Source organism: Impatiens glandulifera, chromosome 1 (assembly GCF_907164915.1).
Source record: "Impatiens glandulifera chromosome 1, dImpGla2.1, whole genome shotgun sequence".
In the NCBI taxonomy this organism is placed as follows: domain Eukaryota; kingdom Viridiplantae; phylum Streptophyta; class Magnoliopsida; order Ericales; family Balsaminaceae; genus Impatiens; species Impatiens glandulifera.
In genome coordinates, this window is record NC_061862.1 from 127,513,938 (window position 1) to 127,537,296 (window position 23,359).

The 23,359-nt window shown below is 32.5% G+C and overlaps 1 protein-coding gene across 1 annotated transcript; it reads right to left on the reverse strand.

Annotated features, from left to right (window-relative positions):
* Positions 1 to 6,424: 6,424 nt before the first annotated feature.
* On the reverse strand, positions 6,425 to 12,236 carry LOC124919751 (U-box domain-containing protein 3). Its single transcript, XM_047460076.1, has 6 exons — positions 11,986 to 12,236; positions 11,747 to 11,888; positions 10,995 to 11,275; positions 10,140 to 10,253; positions 7,243 to 8,928; positions 6,425 to 6,649 (listed from the first exon to the last, which is right to left on the reverse strand). Exons 3-6 carry the CDS (start codon positions 11,268 to 11,270, stop codon positions 6,584 to 6,586), a joined length of 2,142 nt encoding a protein of 713 aa, XP_047316032.1. The 5' UTR covers positions 11,271 to 11,275; positions 11,747 to 11,888; positions 11,986 to 12,236; the 3' UTR covers positions 6,425 to 6,583.
* Positions 12,237 to 23,359: the final 11,123 nt, after the last annotated feature.

Consider the following 23,359-nt stretch of genomic DNA (forward strand, 5'->3'; position numbering starts at 1 on the left):
CACGTCTAATTCTGATTCCATTAGACTGCACGTCTAACTCCATGAGTTAGACTGCACGTCTAATATCATGCATCTAATACCAAGGATCGATGGGGAAACGAGTTCCTTCATAGCTCATCCCTTCACCAGTTAGCAGGTTTTGAAACGGAGGAAGAGCACGACCACCACAACCGCTTCCACTGGATCTCCTACCACGATCACCACCACTGGTACGACCTCCTCGGTCACTACCAGATTGTCCACCCCGACCACCACTGCTGCTTCGGCCTCCACGATCACTACCGCTTCTACCTCCGCCTCTTTTGGTTGGCCTTAGATTTTCATCATTGGTTGTTGCACGCTTAGATCTGGTGCCGGTTGATACACCCCGTCACCTCTTCTACTAGGCTCACCTTGAGTGGAACCCAATTTAAGAGCAACCTACATTTTCTAAGAATTAAATACATACTAAAACTCACCACCCAAAGGGAAAGTTCTAAGTCGGTTTCTCTCCCAAACTAGCGAAGATAAGAATATCCGAATCAATTTCAAATGACCCAACCCAAACTCAATTATTCTCCGTTTTCGATTCTTTATCTCAGTAATAGTCATCGCTCATGTCTACTTCACTACCGTAGAAAACTCGAAGAATTTCGATCCCGTCTTTACTATATTGGACCAATCGCTCAAAACTACACGCCTATCACCATTTATAATATTAGCATGTGATGGAGTACCGACCGCACAAGAAATAGGTTTCCCAACCCAATATATTTGCACTATGAAACAACCCCCACTTTCAGGCTACCATCGTTGTCCTCAGCTTTATATATCCTATACAAGTTCATCCCAACGAACGCATCCAATCCAATCCAACCCGGCCAACATAAGCACTAGATTCAGCAACTATTCTCACCTTCTTACTCCTCCACTTCCCCATATAGCTTGCTCGACCCCGACTGCTAGAGAAGGACTTTGGAGTTTCACAGACACCCAGGTGAAGATCGACGAACTACATAACCCTCTAGCTCCCACCACCACCCTTCTAGCTTAAGATGATGGGAACTAGTCCACCTCACCTGAGGGCTACTATTGACCAAGTGAACCTTGCCTTCACCCTTAGCAAAAAAACATGCATTCTCCATCAATTTGACTCTCTATGCGGACGCACAACCACTAACCTCCACATAAACTTGCTCGTGACCCTTCGGTAACCCTACATTCTCCTTCTCTCACTTTCTTACTCATCTTTTTGTTTTTTCCCTACATTGATCTGTTAAATCTTCTTAAAGTTCATCCATGACTTAAAACTCTTGTTTATTCTCTAAAATGATTTTGAAAGAGCTTAGAAAATTATTTTATAAGCACTAGAAAGAGAGCTCGCCTCATTTGCCTTTTTTATTGGAAAGTATTCCTAATACATGACTTGTGGTGTTCTCTTCTCTTTTTTTATTGCGTGTTAGAATCGACACTAATCCCTCTCTCATTTGAAAGTGATTTTTTTATCAAAACAATTTTGGAGTTTTTATCAAAAGAGGACCGATTTTCTTTATATTTTCATTTTGATACAAAATTCATCAATAATGCATCATAGTTCATATGCCCATGATTGTTTTGAAGATTTTTTATAAAAGGAATTTTTTCCCAGCAACAAATTTTAACATCTTAAATCAAACTTTCACTTAGCGCTACTGCTTTGAAAATTAATTTCACTTTCTTTATTGTAGAAAATGAGAGATTTGTTTGGTTTCTCTCAGCTTCAAAGAGCTCTTAATATTTAGGGTACTCTCGGATAAAATTAGTACATTCATGTTTCTTTTAGGCAATCAAGACATGAGTCTGAATGAACATCGAGTGACAAATTAAATATCCTAATCACTTTGAGTATTATTAAAAAAATATCTAATAGAATCGATACACTCTTGCGTTCTTGTATTTTGGACAATAAAGAAAATGATTTAGGTGAAGACATAGTGCTCATTTCAATCTCTTAACATTGATGACTACTTTAACTTATTTCATTTTTCTCAAACCTCTAGTTTCGAGTCATCTCTTTTTTTTAATATTTTAAGAAGCAAAACAATTTTTTTCATTTTAAAAAGGGATCATAGAGATAGTTTAAGGTGCAACAGCTTCAATTTTATTTGGAAATGCCTATAGCGTGGAAATTAGGGTTTTATTCACTTTTCTTATTGTTTTTTTATGACTTAGAAAGCACTATTGGAGGTAGATGACTTACATCACATTGTTATTGTGTTTTTATTTTAGATGCTTTAAAATGTGTTATCGAGGATATACGTCTTATATCGCATTTCTTTTTTTAATCATTTTTTGGTTTGGATAGTTAAATTGTGCCATTGGGAATAGTCAGTTTACATTGCATCGAGTTTGAAGTGATTTGCATCTAAAAGACAAGTATTATTCTTTGTAGTTTTTCTTTGAAGTTTATTGGGTAAGCAATATTATTATTTAGTGCAATACTTTGATAGCTTTTGACTCCTACTAGGGTTTGGTGGTTTTTCATTGCACTTTCATGGATAGTCAGCTTACATTACTTATTAATTTTATTTATTATTATTTTTTAAAAGATGACTTAAAATGCGATATCGAGGAAATACGACTTACATCGCATTGTTATTTGATTTTTATTTTAGATGGTTTACAATGTATCATTGGGGATAAACTCTAACACAACATTATTACTTGAATAATAAGATAACCAATCCTTTCCGTTTTTTCCTCTTTTAGTTTTTGAGGGTGCATCTAAAAGTTTTGAGACTACTAATCTGGTTGGTCGAATTAGCTTTGTCATGTCTTTTGGTACGATTTGGACTCGTAATCATTCTTACATGATTTTCCAAATCTAATAGTTTGCCAAAATGCTTTGAATTGACTTTATTGTTTAGTCAATATGTTGGTCATTATCGTACCTTCTCAACAAACTGATTGTGTTTGAACGCATCTGAAGATGAATACAACATTTCAATTAGACATGTCTCGGACTCTAAATAGTCGGAGATAGAAAACCTCTTGTGACAAGTTCTCGTTTGGAGTAAAATAATGAGAGTGAATCTTTTTCCGTATAGAAGCCTTTAGTATATGAACTCTAGATTCTTTGTATAAAAAAGAAATTTGAGGGTTCGTTAGAACGCCAAAAAAGTTTGATCTCAAACTAATCTTTCTATGTTGTTCTTTTTTTCTGTTTTAGGAGTAAACATTTTATAAGCATTTTCCAAAAAATTCACTTGTTTTGGCATATATATATATATATATATATATATATATATATATATATATATATATATATATATATATATATATATATATATATATATATATATATATATATATATATATATATATATATATATATATATATATATATATATATATATATATATATATATATATATATATATTAAATAAAGACCGTCTTATTAAACGAATGATTATCTACATATATTTGAGAAAAGAATCATGCCATATGACATAGTTCATGTTATGAATAGGCAAAACTTTTAGTGTACATGTTAGATACTTTATCTTTAATATGGATGTATTGAATTAGTAACTGTTTATTAAAAAAATCGAACAAAGTGAAAGTTGCGACCATTAAATATTAAGGTAGAGATTAACAAAGATCAACGATTATATATGCAATAATATAATATTCTAATTCAGTATTAGAGGGAACAATTACTTGTTTCTTAGAGTTCTAAGAATTAAGGTGGTCATATAGAAAATTACATAATCAACTATCATCAGGACATTATGCAATGAGGGTGAATTAAGAAATTGGACAGAGAGAAATCTCATTACTATGGGTATGACAAAAATATCAAAGAATACATTTAATTGCTCCATAGTGCTCCATAGTGAGAGGAGGTGGAAGTTTGAATCAATTGACAAGTTCGATTGAAAGTAAATGCTAACTTTCGATGGGCAAGTGTGATCATGTTTAAAAAAAGGAGGTCAACAAAGTCAAGGGTATATAATGACTTTGTTTGAAGAATATTAGCACGAGTGAGAATATTGTCCAAATACTTGATTGACAAAATAAAATGTCATCTTTAATGTGTGGCTTTCATACCCAAAAATAGTGATACATTTGACCTAAATTCTTAATTTGTAATAATATATTCAGTTGAAGTATAATTTTTGTAAAAAAAAGAAAATAATAATAATTTAGAGTTGTCAGTAAAATTAATTTCATCCACACATATATATACTAAAAAGTGAAAGGTATTTGAAGCTAATACATGAAAAAAGTCATCAAATTTTGATTTTATGAAACCAATAGATAATATAATTTGAAAAGTAGTGAATCAAGTCCGAGAAGACTGTTTAAAATTATAAATTTCAGTAGTGTATCAAGTCCGAAAAGACGGTTTAAACTCATAAATTTCCTTGTGAAGTTGCATACATGATTAGGAAAGTATGGATTGACAAAACTGAGTGATTGAAATATGTACACTTTCTCTGGTAGAGAACCATAAAAAATGCATTGTTAATATCAAACTCATAAAACTCATTAAGATAGTTAAATGATAAGAATGGTTCTTAATAGACGTAAGTTCAAGGATTTGATTCTCACTTAGAACATCTTAAATAGAATTGGAAGGAATCATTCTAGCTTCTTACATTTAAAAAAAAAAAAAACAAGTTGTTAAATAAAATAGCGACGACATATTACCAAAGAATGTATTGCACGAATAGTCTTAGATTTTACACAGGGTGAATGTCACTTCATAGTCGTTGGTTTTACACGATGAAACATTTTGGTACAAGACTTGTTTTATGTCAATCAATAAGTCTATCAACTTTATACTCGAGTTTAAATACTAATTTAAATCCAACAATATTGTGTACGAAAAATAAGAGTCTATATTTTGTTCTAAAGAAGAGCATTATACTCATTTATCATGGTAAGACGTCACTGTGAATTCTTATAGTATCGGTAAAAATATGTGGGTGTGGTAGTGAGAAGAGATGATAAGAACATAAATCTTGATTTATTGTGTGATTATAAAATGAGTTAAACATGAAAAGGTAAAGGTTTTTAATAAGAACACTTTTCTGATGGTGGAACTAATTGGCTCACCATGGGATAAACTTAATGTTTGATATGTAGGGTAAACATTATGTGGATTAATCCATAATCCAATCTGAATTCGAAATAAATTCAAATTGGATTGAGTCCAGATCGGATTAAATTCTATTTAGATTAGAATTATTTAAATTATCCAAATAAAACTATAATTTTTAATTTGTATTTCTTTAAATTATATTTCACCTTAATACAATATATTCTTTTACTTATTCCTACATCGTTTAGTAAAAAAAAAATAATTCTTTTTAAATTCAAATTATAAATAAACAAAATTAATTATAACATTAAAAATTTAATATTATTTTTTTTATAATTAAACATATTGAACATTAATAATAAAATAAATTAAGTCATTAAATTTTCTTAATCCAAATAGGTGAGTATTTGACGGATTAATCTACACGAATCCGAATTACAAAATTAGATTAACTATTTTGGTTTAGATTAAATTCGGATTGAGTTTAATTCGAATTAGATTTGAATAATTTAATTAATTTAAAATTATTAAATAATTTAATTAATTTAAAATTATTAAATAATTTCAGGCTGACATTTACAAATATTCAAATAATCCAAACTATATTCAATTCAATCTATATCCGATTTATATTAAATAGTAAAATAATTTTGATTTAATAAGGATCAAATAAAACGGATTCGATTGTTTGCTTGCCCTTAATGAGAAGGATAACAATTGAAGTTCATTAATTAAGCGAAGTTCATTAATTAAGCGAAGAGTTTCTGCCAGGAAGATTCAATGAAGTTGGAGAAATTCTTATCTGGTTCTAATCAGAACAATTTGTCCCATAAGATGTTTATAGATGAGGGAGGAGATGGAAGGACTAAGAGAGACCATGTATGAAGTTGGGTGATGCTGGATTAACAGAACATGAATGATGAACCATTGGACTTCTAAGGAGCCAAATGATATAAACCAGAAACAAGGGTCTAAGGTCTAATGAAAGAACCATGTTAGAGAAAAAGGGAGAAATCTGAATTCTGATTATAAGAATGTTGATGGTCATGATTTTCTTATAGAAGCTGTAGTAAGTAAAAACCAAGCCTACTAGAATCACAATAGTTGTTGAAACCTAGACAACTGTAACTGCAGAACAAAATATTTGGCCTAAATAAATAACAAAACATGAGATAATATATATAATAATGAAATGTGAAATTTCACCTTCTGGGGTTTCTCTTTTTTTCTCCATCTTTCATGGATGAGCAATGCCATAATTGAAACATCTCTATTCTTAGAGTTTTCTTAAAAGAGGAAGAGAGAATGAGAGACTCAAAAACCTGTACAGGCAGGCAGCAAATATGGCAAACTGAAACATTAATAAGAACACTATATATACTGAAGATGCAGAAGACACTAAAAGCTAGCTAGCTATCCTCAGAGAAATTAAGCAAACAACTTACCAAATGGGGAGTAAGATCAAATAAGAAAAAAGAGTTTCATTCCAAAGAAAAAAACCAGAAAACAATGGCTGCTCATGACTTTCCTTTTCCTGATCCGCCTTCTCTCTGACTTCTGAAGTGACTGAGGAGCTGTTGTGCCTGAAAATTCCATTTTTTTTCCAAGGAAATTATAATAGTTTCATGTTATACAACATCAAGTTCAAGTTTATAACTCAATTGAAGTCCATTTCACTTGACAAAACTGTTATTAGATTTTTTACACTTGTCAGAAATCACAATCTAAAACTTATTTGGGCCAAACTACCCTTGTTTGATAACTAAATTATCCTTTATTACATTATGTTCATTATGCTTCCTTTTAACTAGTTTTGCTTCCTAACATTTAAAAACAGCTCAAATTACATTTCTTTGACAGTTGTTTTTTGTTAATTCTATTAAGTTTTTAAGCCACTTATACACAATTTTTGCTTCTCCTTAATCATAATTCTTGACTTAAATCATATCAAACATTAACAAAGTTAATCACAAAATAACAAGGGGCATTAATTTGAGCAAAAAAGTTCAAGAAACAAAGCGATTATACCGCATATTCAAAAATAAAACGAGCTTTTAATGCAAGTTGAGCAAGAAAAATGAACTTGTTTCCTAATAATAATAACTAAAATTACTTAATAAAAAGTTATGCTCTCCTCGAAAAGAATATATAAATCCACAAATGAAGAATTTTGTACCTTTTCCCTTGCTCTTGGGGAGCCAGATTGCGATAAAGCAACAAGTGGAGGAACCGCTCCTTCTTGCAGAATCAAGCGGCAGAACTTCACGTTGTTTATACAAAGTTGGAACAAAACAGAAGCTGCATTCTCCTTTCCCCGGTTAGAACCTGTCTCCACTATTTCAACAAGATAAGGTATACCTCCAGCCCGCACTATAGCAGTACAACCTTCCACAACAGTAGAAAGGTTAGCCAATAGAGCCACAGCCTTATCCACCATTCCTGAGCCAGGATCCATCAATTGTACAAGATACTTCACTGCCCCCGCTTGAACAATACGAGCCTTATTCTCATGGGTAATCGATAAATTAAACAAGGCAGTGGTCGCATCTTTCTTCCCTCTTAACGTACCTGACTGAAGAAGATCAACCAATGCTTTGACCGCATTCGACCGACCAATCTTTATCCTGTATTCTTCCAGAACCGAAATACTGAAAAGGGCTGCTGCTGTGTTTTCTCTGGCTCCTGCGTTTCCTGTTCGAAGGACATGGATAAGCGGTTCGATAGCTCCTGCTTCTGCTATCATTGTCTTAACATTTTCGTTGATTGATAGATTTAGAATTGCGGTTACTGCATGTTCTTGGGTATTCTTCACATCTGAGTATAAGAGTGAAAGTAAAGGGACTATAGCCCCACAACTGCTTATAACAGTTCGATTCTCCGTGCTATGCTTTGAGAGGGATCGCAATTCGGCTGCGGCCGAAGCCTGTGCTTCATTCGATTGACTCTTTAGATCTTCAACCAGTTTCTCAACATGGGAAGATGAAGTGATTGAATCGTCGCATGACAAAACGGAAACCGATGATGCCATCAAGTTTCGGGGATTTGAATCCTGACTTTTAGTTGGATAAGAAATGGAAGAATCTAAAGTCATTTCCCCAGAGAGGACACTCGAAACAACGCTCGATGCTGATTCGTTTCTAGTGTGGACATACCGCTGACCTGGAGATGAATGACCAGACCTATCAGTCTCGGCGTGTTGGTTGTTGAAACCGTTGTTTCCAACTGAGGATCTTGATATGGAATCGTTACTTTGAGTAGATTGGAAACTGTCTAAACGAACAAGATCTAAGCTACATACTCCATTTTTTACGGATTGAGGATTGTTGAAATTCAGATTGTTCTCATCACACCAATTTGCAATCAAAGCTTTGACGGTATAATTCGGGATGAGATTAGTGTGTGAGAGGGTTTGACGTGTTCTTGGACATGTTGAAAACCCACTAGTTAGCCAGTTCTGGATCGATGATCGTTCATAGGTTTGTCCAGAGGACACAATAACAGGATCCAACATGAGCTCCAATGATAAAGGACAACGGAAGTAAGAAGGGACCCGGATGCCATTTAAGAACTTGAAGTTATCATGTTCCAATAAGAAGTCACGAATATGGGACATGAGGTCAATGATGGAATTTATGCGGTCAAGATCCCCTTTCACTTTATCGTCGAGGACCTTGATTCTCTCCTTTTCCAAGGCTAGGCTCTCCCTTAGTAGCTCCTCACATGATGTCATACTAAATAACTCGATAATATGAGTTAAGACTTCGTTGGAAGGAAAATCTCCTCGTCTCAAACCTTTAAGAGCCTCTTCAAGGCTTGTTGTTATACCTTCCAGCTTTAAACCCTTAAGCTCTTCCATGAAGTTCTGATACAGATTAGACTCATATGAGTGTGCAGGGAATGGAAATGTTGAAATTAAAAAACTACTATTCAACACAAAGCTCGTGTCAATCATATGAGCATTAAAATGATTGAACAAAAACTAAAAAGATATCTTGGAGCTCCAGTTCAAGGGAAAAAAAAAACACATCACAAATTACACCCGCAGCATGCCTTTTTCCAAAATTGTCTGATCAACATCATGGAAGGAAACATTGAGTTATATCAGCAAATTTTTAGAATTAGTTCCGAGGTTGTGTTTTATAAAACTAAAAATTTAGTATTGGAAGCTCAATACTGAATTTTAGGTGACGAATTAGTTAAGTGCCCGAGAAGATACGTTTAGCTCAGGTAGTGCAAGGCTCATAGCCACGAGGTCGAGAGTTCGATTATTCATGACTATTTAAAAGAATATAGTTAAGTGCTCGAAAAACAAATGTTGAAGAAATCAAATATGTCTAAATTTTAAATACTTCATATGTAATTTGATTTGATAATATATGGAACCAATGTTTGAAAATACTAAAGACCATTTTACCCATATAGTGACCTAATTGAAATAATTTACAAGGGTTTAATTAAAGGGAATAAGTTTTTTATTATTCCACGGTACGCGAAAGTGGCAAACCGCGGTGAAACAACTGAACCATCCAAATCAAGTATAGTACAAGTCATGACAAGAGATGTCACAACGTAATAAAATGAAATAACCAAAACAAAAGAAAGATGAGAACCAAAACTCAAAGCTCCAAATAGAGATTATCGAAAGAGCTAAGTTAACTCGAAGCTCAAATTTTTTATCAGGTGCAGCTCTGACCTTGATCCATCATAGTTTATATGACTGAAGTTTTCACATCTGTTATCTTTCTATGATTAATTAAGCGGGGTTAAATTATTATTTTTTATTTCTTTTTGTCGCTCTTACTATATTACATAGTTACGTCATCAATAAGCTAAATTAAGCAAGATTTTTGAACTTAATTTGAGTTGAAACTAAGTAATTAAGTAATTTAAGATAACATATTTAAATAAACTTAATTCAAATAAACACTTAATTATTCATAAGTTATGTTATCAATCACCACCTTAGTAAGAAGGTGTCCATTTTTCTCTTATTTTTCTATTTTTGTGATATGTAACATGAATGCTTGAAAATATTTGAGAAAATATCACAACCAATATATATGTATAACAAACCTGGATGGCAGGAGATTCAGAAGATGGCAATTCAGAGAGGGATCTAGAGATAATGCAATAAATCTGAAATGAAGAGCCGTGAATTTTGATCAACGATAGATCACTTTCTAAAACCTGGATACAAAGGAAAAACACTTGTAATAAGTTTAAATATGGAAAAGTGTGGAACAGACAGTGAAGAAACTTATTTAGCATAATATATTATAGTCTCTTAATTTCTCTTCCTCTTTGCTTGATTCCATTTCTATCATTGGAAAACTAGAAAGAAAAAAATATAATAATAAAAATAATAATACCATTTGCCACCAGAACTAGTAAAGAAGATTATTTGGATTTTTCATAGGCCTGGTGTTCAGAAAATGGTAATTTTTTTTCTGAAAACAATGGCTTGATTTGTACAAAAGTTGATTATGGTTTAAAAGTTGTAAGGTAAGCTGCTTCTAAATTTGAATTGTATATGTATAATATATATAAAGTATTAATCTTCAAAAGTCTCTTTTTCACTTTTCATGGAGAGGATCAAAATGGTAAATAAATGAAATGTTAGTGGCGTCTTCGACCAAAAATTGTTTCTACTCTCAAACTCAGCCGCGATAGAACTATGTAACTTTACATGCATTGAAATCCAAGCTGATGTCTAGAAATGCTTACTCTCATGCTTATGTGCTTAAGGATCAATGCAAATTATAGATACATTGTGTTATAAATGGTGTTTAAGTTAGTGAAAGATGTATGTCAAAGAGTGTTTGGTCTCTATGAGCCAGCATAAATAGGAGAAGGACCCATAAGTAATTTGGTACTTATCTTAGTCCTACCTTTCTATATATAAATAAATACCACCAACAAAATACTTACACAGAATAGTTGGCTCATCTTCATAGACCAGTTCTCTAGCAACTCCCTAGCCTGATTAACGGCTAGATCAAGCACTTCACACTCTTTACAAACAAATTTGTCACAAGGTAACTTTTCATCAATAATTTCATCAAGCAATGGTTTCAAAATCTTTAATACGCTAGCTATGATCCTGTAGTTCTTCATTGTGGGAATAGACTTGTTTGTTTGGCATGAAACCAGATGAATGAACCGGGAAATGCTATTAATAGCACATTTTACTGATTTCAAATCCATCTCACCTGTTCAAAACATTAGGTCCCAAATCATTATGCAACAAGGAGAATAAAAAATATGGAAAACAAAAACACTCCAATAGTGAAACTCGAATTGAATGATTTTCAGAAATGGTTGCTAAGGGTTCTCATGACTAATACTTAAGAATGATCTTCAGAAATGGTTGCTAAGAACCAATAGTGCAAAGAGTTCTCATGACTAATACTTAAAAATACCTGAAATTTCAATAAAGGAGTAACTGATAATGAGATCATGACCAGATGAAAAGACACTTAGAGCAATTAAGAAAGATACATGAATGATGATGATGATGAAATCTCAGAAGTATATTTCATCCCAAGAAAACACCATGACAGCTTAATCAACTTTAAATTGCTTATAAGTTTTGGTATGAAATGAATAAACCTCTAAAAATGACTAACACTATAAAACATAAATTATTCTCCAAGTAAAGAATACGAGGAAAAATCATATACCTAATTTCACCAATTCCGTTGATTCGCTCCCTCCAATTTCATACAAAAACAGACAGATTATGATGATCCATCAAGGTTCAATGGAACAACTCGTAGAAGTAGAAACGTGAATTAGCTTGAGCGAGCTCACGCCATTAAATTCCTAGCCCAAACTACGAGAAAAAATTTAATTCGAGAAACATTAATAATCCCACAAATTTAACGAGAAGAATCACATGGATGATTCAATAGGTACGAACCTCTGACTCTGCACCCCAAGTAGGTGTGTAATGACAGAGACAACAGATCTTGCTGAAACACACAACACAGAGAAAGTTTGAAGACGAAAACACTTCCTTGGAAGAACCGAATAGAGGATCAATCATCTTTCATTATCACCAGAAAGAACCGTCTGATTCATGAACAATTTCTGTATATGAGTCGTTCAGAGAAGTGATCCTCCATCTTGAGAGAGAAAGAGAGGTTTGCCGGACTAAGAAACAAGATTTTCAGCAAACAATGGAGGAGAGACAGGAGGAGAGGGGGCGGGGGGTTGAAATGGTGGGACCGCTTCTTTGGCTACATGTTTGTTGTGATGGAGATGAATTAATTACACATTAATAATAAATAAATAAATATATAAATATTATTATTATTATTATTAGTTCATAAAGGAGTCTTCAAATAAAATTATTAGACAGCAAGAAAATATCTGTTAATATGGTTACATTTAAATTTTATTTTTTTTAAATAATTTTATACATATTTTCATTATATAATGATAAAATAATTGTTTTTTTTAAATAATAAAATAAAATTTTGATTAATGATTTGATATATAATTAATTAAAGAATAAATAAAATAATATTTAATTATATTATTTATTTATTTTTTAAATCTCAACCAATGATGATTTAATTTAGTAATAAATTAAATTTCAATAGTTAGAATGTATCTTTTTATATATCTTCACGCTCTTTAAATATCATTGATTTTTTTTTTCAAAACCATATACATATATATATATATATATATATATATATATATATATATATATATATATATATATATATATATATATATATATATATATATATATATATATATATTGAATTTGAAAAATAAAATTTATTTCTTATTAAATTTGAAGTCATATAAAATAGTAATAATCATTCTATAAAATGGTAATACATCATTCTCATTACATTCATTAAACCAAATTTATATATATAAAAAAAAAAGGATAAGAGTCTAAACATATTGACAACAAAATTATAATAAAATGATAAGTCATTTTTAAGTTATTAAAAACTTAATAAGAGAGAAAATTGTAAGATTTTTAATGACATGTCATTTCCCTACTATCTCTTGTGAATATATTTTTGCTCCCTATATTATTTTTATATTTAATATTATTTTTTAATATCTTTTTTCTATTGAAATTATTTATATAATAAGAAGAAAAAAGAGTTATTTATGAAAATATTTACAAGATTAATAATTAAAAATTATATTTGATTAATGTAAAAATATGCTAAAAAATATTTAATTATTTAAAAAATTTAGAACACAATTTCTTGATAAACTTAAAATTCATATAATATAAAGTGAAACCTAACTTATTAAATTAATTCAAATAACAATAATGGTTTTAAAAAAAATCAGAGATCACGAGTTTGATGCACTCTTAAAACTCTTAATTAAGTTGAATTAGAAGATATGATCGAAAGAGTATGCTAGCTTTTTATATTAAAAAAAAATTATTAATTTATAAATTTGGAATCGAATTAATATAAATGTTAATGTGAAATTGACTACTTAAAATATCATTTTAATATATTGATAGATCTACTGAATTTTATAATAGTCTTTTTCCAAGATAACATAATATTTTTGTAATATTAAGTTTGGTATATTTGACTCTGTTTGAAACCTTTTAACTTTTGAGCTGGAACTAAGTTTAAATAATTTTTTTGTTTTTAATTTACTTATAAACTATATTTTTTAATAAAAATATTTTTAGTTATGTATATATTAATAAATTTAATAATAGCTACAACCCCATATGTTTTCAAACATGACCAATTCATATAAGTAGGCCTATTTAACTTCTCAAATAAAATATTTCTAAGTAGTTATCCTATTTGATATTTGGTATGAAAATATAATTAAATAAAGAAGAGTGGAAGATATATAAAAGAATTGTTAGAAATTTTAGTAAGGTCCCACCTCCTAACATTGAAGATAATATGAAAAAGTTAAGTGTTGTGGTCATTAATTTTAAGCTACAAATATTGTTTAGACTCAGCTTATTATCTCTTCTTTACACGAGAAAAAATATCACTAAATATAGACAACACCCACCCAATTTCTCATTATGTAATAGGAGCTCTTCTTCGATCGCATCAAGAAAGAACAAGTCACTACATATAGAAAAATAGTTAAATTTAAAAATTGACATATCCTTTTCCTAGCCTTGAAGATACTATGAAAATAGTTTATGTTAGTCTCACTAGCTTTTAAAATACAAACATTGACTCATTTGTTACGCAAGGAAAAAATGTCATTAGATATAGATATTTCCACCCAACTCGCACTATGCAATATAAGCTCCATTATGTTCTCATTAAAAGAGAACAAGTATTTACACAAAGAAAAATTGTTAAATTTGAAAGTTGACACATTATTATATGTTCATTTCAAAATACAAAATTTTAATGCATTCAACTTGAAAGTTAGGAAGGACCAATCCCCAAAGATTGAATTTCCGTAACCCGGTCTCATTTATTTTTTTTCTAAGAAGAGAAGTCCTAAAAAACAAGGTTAAGGGCATTTCAAGAATTGAACTTGGGGCTTCTAGCACCTGAAATAAGAATCATACAACTAGACCGAATGTCCAAGTTCAAAATAAAACATAATAATCTTTTTTAGGGGTGGCGATAGAGTTTTTAGTTTGTAGGCCCTAATGTCGGGTGAAAGGAAGAAACGTTTTGTTAGATAAATTAGACCTGTTAAAATAAGAACTTAACCAAAACAAATTTCATGTGCAGGAACGGTCAAGAATCCAACCGATCAAAGAATCTAACCGGTTAGAAGAAGAAGCAGAGGATGTATCCAAAACCGGAAAGCTATCCAGTTAACCTAAAGTTATGAACAACCGGTAGACATCCTAAACCGAAATGCATCCAACCGGAAAACCGATGAAGAGGCCACTTAGAGAAATAAGCCAAGAATATCAAACTAAGTACAACTTACAAATCGGTTCAAACAGATACTTTGAGTATCTGCGGAAGATGATACCAAAGGAACAGACTATAACATTGTCATATCCATACAAGTCTGATGATATTTTGCAGGTTGCAGAAGATTGCCTGAAGAGATATTTCCACTCTGGAATAAGTCAGAGGCGCAACCTTCCAGGTGCAGGCAATTGTTCAACCGACAGTTGCTATATTAAGTAAAAGATAAACCTAGCCGGTTTGACCTATGCCTTGGAAGCTTAAACCGCCAGTTCTGCAACACTGAACCTCTGCTCAACCAATTAGATTCAAGGATTACCCTGAAGGTATCCGTTGAAGAAATGTGACCGTTGGCACATTTCACCTATAAAAGAAGGAGCTGAAGAGGAGTAAATGTAGTTACAAGAGACAACAATTAAGAGTTCCAACAACCCAAGTTACAAGTTGTGTTTATCTCTCTAAGATTAAAAAACTAAAGTGTGCATTTGAAGTGAGATTACAATTTCTGTGAGAATTGTACGAGTGTTTATCGAGTAGCAAATAAGTCTCGATCGGGTATTGTGTTTGTGTATTCCTTAGTGAATATCCTTCTCACAGTTTCGAGAAGAAGGGATGACGTAGGAGCTTCATCTCCGAACATCCATAAAAACCTGTGTCTTGTTCTTTACTTTCTGTCGGCTCTGTGTTCTAACCGACTCATACTAACCGACTTACATCATTCTAACCGATTCACTAAACCTTAAACCGACCTCCTAATCTCCAAACCGATATTATCTAGATTCTATCTTTATTCACCCCGTGTGTGTGTTGCTTCAACCTGAAACAAACCACTTCCGCACTTGAACTCGGTTCAAGGGTTTGTGACAGTTTGTGTAGTATTGAAACTCGGTGTTAATCTCTAACCAGATTAGCACCAACCGTTGAAGTACTAACCGGCTAGACCTCGGTCCCCTAGCCCCGACCTAGATCCTAACACGTTCCAAGCCTAATCACTATAAATATATGTGATCCATAAATTAAATGGGCTCTAATTCAAATCGGAAAGGGTGACAAACTCGTATGAAAATCCCGCCAACACAATTAGCCATTGATTGAAGAAACTCGAGGAATAAACTTTTGGCACAAAAAATTGTTAATTTATGAGAAGAAATTGTTCATTAACTTTGGAATTACTATTGTGTGTTAAATTTATCTAAATTAAATCATAATTTATTTGTGAGAAATTAAAAAAGTGATAAGAGAAAGAGTAGATGTACTCATCTTGTCTTTACTTATAATAGAAAGATTATTTTATCTTCTATCCCCATAGAATTGAATGGATTTCCAATTGATGAGTACGTCAATTTTTTTTCTTTCTCTATTGATAGGGATGTAAAGAGAAAAATGATCGTACCTCAAATGAGGACCATTACCATTGCAAAATAACTAATATGTTAGTTATTTTAGTTTGAATCATTCAAATTTAGTATTTTCATAAAATTAAAAATATCACTTAAGATATCATCATTTTATATTCGTGACAAATAAATACATAATCCCATAAATTTGACTTCACATTATTTTGGTTTATATAAAGATGATATTTACACAATTATGTATTATACTAGTAACCCATAAATTCCAACAATGGTCACGTATGTACAAAAATAAATGTGTCAATCATAATGTGCCCAAAGTTTTGTGTTATCTCAATCATATGTCGTATAAAAAAATTATCAATTAATTATATCAATATATGGCTAAAAAAGTCATTTTTGTATTTAATCATAACAAGACTCAATAATGATTACATAAATTAATACAATTAATTAACAAATCATATCATGAATGCGAGGCATGCAAATTTAATGCACGGTGATCTGTTCATCTCAATTTCCAATGGTCCTATTTAAGTGAGATCAAACTTTTCACATTATTGTATATAATATTTTTAAACATTATCATAACTGAAAACATAAGAGTATTCACATACTTTAAAGTCATAGAGTATCAATATAATATAAACTCTCACTTAAAGATCCTCAAATACTAAAATACACATGTAGTAGTGTGCTCATGAAAGACCTTGGGTACTAAGCCTTTTGTAAGAACATAGAGTTTGTTCTTATATGTTATATGTTTAATTGTCTACTTTGTACTCTTTTCTTTAACAACAAGGAATTTAATGTTAATAGATTTTAACTTTATTATACTATTATTGTTATTGGAATACAATACAGCTTATTTGTTGTCATAGTATAATTTTAGTTGTCTTTAAATTCCTTCTATAATTCCCAACCTCATGACAAAATTTCTTAGCCATAAACCATGATTTGATGCCTCAAAACATGCTATGAATTCAACTGTAATGGTAGAGGAAACTACAAGTGTTTATTTAGAACTCTTTTAGGATATAGCTCCTCCGGCTAACAAATAAACATAACTTGAAGTTGATCTTCTATTATCTTGGTATCCTGCAAAATTAGAATTAGAATACTCAATGATCTAAAAATGATTTGAACTTTGGTATATATGCATGTAATCTCTTATTTTCTTTAAATATCGCATAACCATTATGTTTGCTTTCCAATGATCTATTCTTACGTTACAAAGATAGCTACATAGAACTCCAACAATATACACAATATTAGGACGTGTACATACTTGAGAATATATCAAACTCCCAATAAATGAAACATACGCAATATTGATTTTATTTCTTCAATCTCAAGATTTCCTTTTGGGAATTGATTGAGACTAAATGTGTTTCCTTTGGTGACAAGGGTATATAAAAATTTACTATCCAACATTCCATACATTCTAAGCACTATATCAATATAGTTTCTTTGAGATAATCCAAGAATACCTCAAAAATGAACTTGATGTATTTGGATTCCTAATACAAAAAAATGTTTCGCTAAGATCTTTAATTTCAAATAATTTTGATTGAAATTTCTTGGTTTCATGCAAAATGCTTAAATAATTTGTGGAAAGTAGGATGTCATCAACTACAAACCAAAAAAATATGTTTACTCCCAATAAAATTTTCATACACACATTCATCAACGATATTTGCTTCGAAACCAAATAAGAGAATAACTTGATGAAATTTGAGATACCATTGACAAGAAACTTGTTTGGTCCCATAAATGGATTTTATCAATTTACATACCATATACTTTGAGTCTCCGGACACAAAGTTATATGGTTGCACCATATAGATTGTTTCTTTAATGTCTCAATTGAGAATACATCCATTTGATGAAGCTCCATATCAAATTGTGCAACGAGTGTCATGATTGTCCTAAAAGAGTTCTTCGATGAAACTAGAGAAAATGCCTCTTTAAAGTCAATCCTTTCGTTTTGAGAAAAACAATTTTTTCTACAAGACGAGCCTTATATTTGTCAATATTACCCTTTGAATCCTGTTTGGTTTTAAAAATCTATTCACAACCAACATGTATCTTTCCTTTTGGTAATGGGACAAGTTTCCAAACTTTATTATCTTGGATAGATTTATACTCTTTGTTCATTGCACAAATTCACTTTTCAGAATTAGTATCATTCATAACATTTTGGAATCTCATAGAGTCATCTTTCATTATCTTCATTTTCTTGAAGAAAAACTATATAATCATTTGATATAGCGATTCTCCTTTCTCTAATGGATCGTCTTAAAAACACTTGATCTTGATGTTGTTGAGTTTTTTCAATAATTTCTTGGTTATCTTAATTTTGAACTTGATCATTAATAGGAATAAAATCCATATCAATGTCAAAAAAATTTGAGATATTGATCAAGTCTTACTCAATAGGATTTTTTGAATCCAAATTATCTTTAAAGACAAAGTCATTTCTTTCATCAAACTCAATATCCTTAAAAAATATTGTAGTTTCCATCTCAATTTGTTTTAGCACGGGATCTTAAAATTTATACCCCTTAATCGTTTAGAGTACCCAATAAAATAACTACTAACCGTTTTGAGATCAAATTTCCTTTCATTCGTCCTATAAGGCCTTGCCTCAGCAGGACATCCCAAAAAATGAAAATACTTTAATGTAGGTTTCCGATTAGTCCAAATCTCATAAGGTGTTTTAGTAATTTCTTTAGTTGGTACTCTATTTAAAATGTAGGTTGTAGTCTTTAGTGCCTCTCCCCATAGGGAAACTGGTAAAATCGAACAACTAATCATACTTCTTACAATGTCTTTAAAAGTGCGATTACGCCTTTCATCCACACCATTCATTCTAGGTGAACTAAGCATGGTGTATTTTGGGATAATCCCACACTCCTATAGGTATCTAGCAAAAGGTCATGGACGTCGTTCACATGAACCGTTATATCTACCACAATATTCACCACCATAGTCAGATTTGATTTTCTTTATTCTCTTATTAAGTTGGTTTTCGACTTCAATTTCAAATGATTTGAACATGTTCAATACTTGTGACTTTTCATGAATTAGAAATATGTATGCATATATTGAGTAGTCATCTATAAATGTCGGTATGTATCAACTATAAGACGTCAATTTCCCTTATTGAACATATTCTTTTCTTTTAGTTTGTGTTCATTTAATGCATTAAACAAATACATTAAACTCTGAAAAACCAATTTTATCTAAAATTTCTTTAGAAAAAAGTCTTTCAACTCTATTTTTAGAGATGTGTCCTAATTGATATATTTTTGAGAAATGACTTGCGCCATTAATTAAAAAGACCCAAAAGGGTAAAAGAAGTACAAGAGCTAAAATTGAGCTTACAACAATTTGCTCAAAGTCAACACACTATGTCCATGAGGAATCCATAGTTGGCCTAAGAAACGCACACGGACATGAAATCAAAGTACCAAAGTGAATAAGGAATGAAATTAGAAATCAATCAACTAAAACAAGACGATAGGGGTTGATTTCCTCGGACTCGTCTCTCTTGTCTTTTCCCTTGTTCTTTCTTTCATTTTTTCTTGTCACTCTTATGTCTTTTTGGGGTATATTTCCGGATAGAGTTCCGGCTTCTTCGTCTTTACTAGATTCTTTTGTCACTTTTTTCCTTTTGGTCTTGAGTTTGGAGTTGAGTGTATGAGTTGTTTCTTTGACAACGTTGCAGCTTTCTTTGGTTTTGGAGCTCATGGTTTTCGAGATACTTTGGCTTTCTCTATCATCCATGTCGACATCGGGCTTTTCGAACCTAATTAGTGGGAAAAGGGTCTCGGTTTCAGGCTCGATGAGATTGGAATCGATTTGACTCTCGTTCACGTGTTCGTTGTGGCTTTCATATTCTTTAAGGATTTTGATATAAGATTTCTTGACCACCTTGACATGCTCTTGTCCGAGGGTGGCCACAGGCTTCTTTTTCTTTTCCCCGTCCTCTTTTTCAAGCTGCTCGTACATGACCTTAATGGTAACCATGTTTCCATTTCGGCATCTTAGCTTGAATTTTTTGGTTTTGTACTAGTTGAGTCAATCTCAGTGCAAATACGGGCAAATGTGACCCGTTCAAACGAGTCAAAGTTGGGATCTAGCTTAAGAGGCTTTCCAATGAGTTTAGTGAGGTAGGCAAGTGCTTTGACATTATAAAGGTGTAGTGCGATGTTTCTCAGTCTCACCCACACTTGTTCGGATTGTGGCGGTTTGCTATTGATGTCCATTTCTTCATTCCATTTGGAAAGCTTGAAACATAAGCTGAACATGAAGGTGAAATCTGAGTCGGTAATGACTTGGGCTTGAGGCTCCGTGCCAAAAGTGAGGAAGAAATAGTCAAAGTCATTGACTTTGACTTTTTTGAGTCCCTTTTCGCTCCATTGCCGAAAAAGGACGGTCTTGATTGCTCGGAATGGGGCCTTGTGGGTTCCCATGAAGTGACCGACGACAACTCGCTTCCAATCATTGATGCATCCCTCTTCAATTTCCAAGGGGAGTTTGATTTGGAGCGGGTGTTCGAGTGTTTTAATTTTTAGGCTAAGATCCACATTGAGCTTTCCTCCATTAGTTGTCCCATTTTGCTTCAAACCTTGTTGGTTTACCATGTTCGGTTTGCCTTTGTTTGTTTGTGTAGGCATAGGTTTTGGGGCACTTGTAGAACTCCCTCATGACACTAACCGAGCACAAAACAATTTACTCGTATTTGGCTTTGTCAAATGAGTTACAATCTTTCTCGAATCAGATTTTAAATTGGGAAATAATTAGATCGCTCCTTTCATTGGCCATGACAAGTTCATGCCTTTGAACTGAGCGAGGGACTTTAGAATTTGGTTCTAATGCCCTCCAGATTTGTGATTTCATTTCATCACATGGTCAACGACTTATCAAGGATTTGAGCAGTTGGGTTGGGGATTTCGTGACATGTCGTAGTGGTTAAGGTGAGCCCGGCTAGAAAAATAGCATCATGACCGGTCAGGGTGGCAACGACATGGCCTATCGAAGGAGTAGCATTGCTGGTTTGGTTGACAACAGTCAGGCCGGTCGGGGTGAATGCTACATGACCGGCCAGGAGAGGGGCGTCATGGCCGGTGGGGAGATGAGTCGGGAGATGGGCGCGACTGGATGATAGACCAGCCATGTGACTGGTTGATGCAACCGTTGGATTGAAAGAAGCATCATCTGTATCAGCAGCGTTGTGACCGGTCGGAGAACTAGAAGAAGTGGCAGCCCTTTCAGCCAATTTCTCTAGACTCCCTTTATTTTTCCTTGTGATTTTAGGTCGGTTAAAGTGATTGGTCAAGCGGAGGCTAGTCGAGCGTAGGCTCATCATGGCTCATCCTGCGCAATAGACAGTCAAATACCTTAGCAACCAGCAACAATTTAGACCTGCAACAAAAATTAAGCCAGCAAAAGCCACCCAACCCAGACCAGCCTAATTGAGGAGAAAACTGCACAGCAGACGGTAACCAACATATCCCAAAAAAGAAGCCAAATTAAACCCAAAAAAATATGCATAGCCAACTTCACAATAGAACGACGCTAGTCAATATCGTGTTGTCTGTGCAGATCGGGTCGTGCCTCCTGTGCCGATCGTGTCGTACCACTTGTGTCGATCGCGCTTCCTTTGATCAGTGCTGATTTCGGCGCCGATTTTATGACTTCCGACTAAAGACAATATTGTGTCGCCTATACCGATCGTGTCGTGGATGTGCCTATCGTGCTGTCGTGCCGATCGTGCCGAGTTGTGCCTCTTGTGACAATCGCGCTTCCTTTCATTATAAGAATAAACTATTTCAAAAAAATAAATATTATCATAAACTATAAGTGAATCAGTTTCAACAACTTAAGAATTAATAGATAAAGTTAAATTTTCATTTCCAAATGAACAATGATATCCCAATTTGTTCATACAAATAATATTAATCAAATTACGTCTAAATAATTGTACAACAAAAGTATATATTAAATCCAAATTGTAACTTTAATAACAATCTAAAATGCTTGTTATTTCCACTTCTATCAATTTCTTATCTCACATATAATGCGTCTTTCAATATCAATTGGTCTTCGGTAATTCAAGCAACCTTGCAATGAAACACTTATGTTGTAGTATAGCACTAGAGTCTAACCATCAAGTTTTTCTCGGTACTGAAGCTAAATTAACTTCAGAACAAACTAAATTAATAAATGTACCTTTCTTAGCACGTCATATATGATACTTAGGACATTATTTCTTTTGGTGTACATCATTCTTACAAAAGAAACAACCTTTATCAATTTTAAATTGAGGTTGAGCTTGAGTTTATTTCTTTTGTGTTGAAAATTTATCTTTAGCCGCCTCAATTTTCCTCTTTGCTTAATTTTCCCTCTTTATACCCTTTTTTTATAGGTGCTTGCTAAGTGAGCACTTTCAGTCTTATTTTGCTTCAATCTTTCTTCCTCTTATACACAAAATGAAATAAGTTAATTAAGAGACCATTTCTCCCTTTGACAGTTATAACTAACCTGAAACTGACTGGATTGAACAGGAAGAGATATAAGCACCAAGTGCAAGAATAAGTCTTTAGACATCTCGAGTTTGAGTGTTTTCAACTTAGAAGCAACGTGAGACATTTCCATAATGTACTCTTGTATGTTTTCCTTGCCTTTAAACCTCATTAAAATTAGTCTATTTAAAATAGTGCTAGTTTCGTCTTTATCACTTTTCTCAAAGTACTGTTTGATTTTGGCAAGGAAATCTTTGACATTGGTGATCTCATTATATACCACATCCCTAAGAGCCTCAGGTATACCACGTTTTATGATCATAAGACTTTAGCTATTAAAACGTTCTCACTTCTCATATATTCTCTTATCATAAGAGTTACTATCATCCGTAATAGGAGTGAGCTCATTCATTCTAAACGAAAAGTTTATATCCATGCATATGAGAAACAATAAAAATATTGCCTTTCCAATTCTTAAAATTGGTTACACTAAGGATCGAAACTGAATT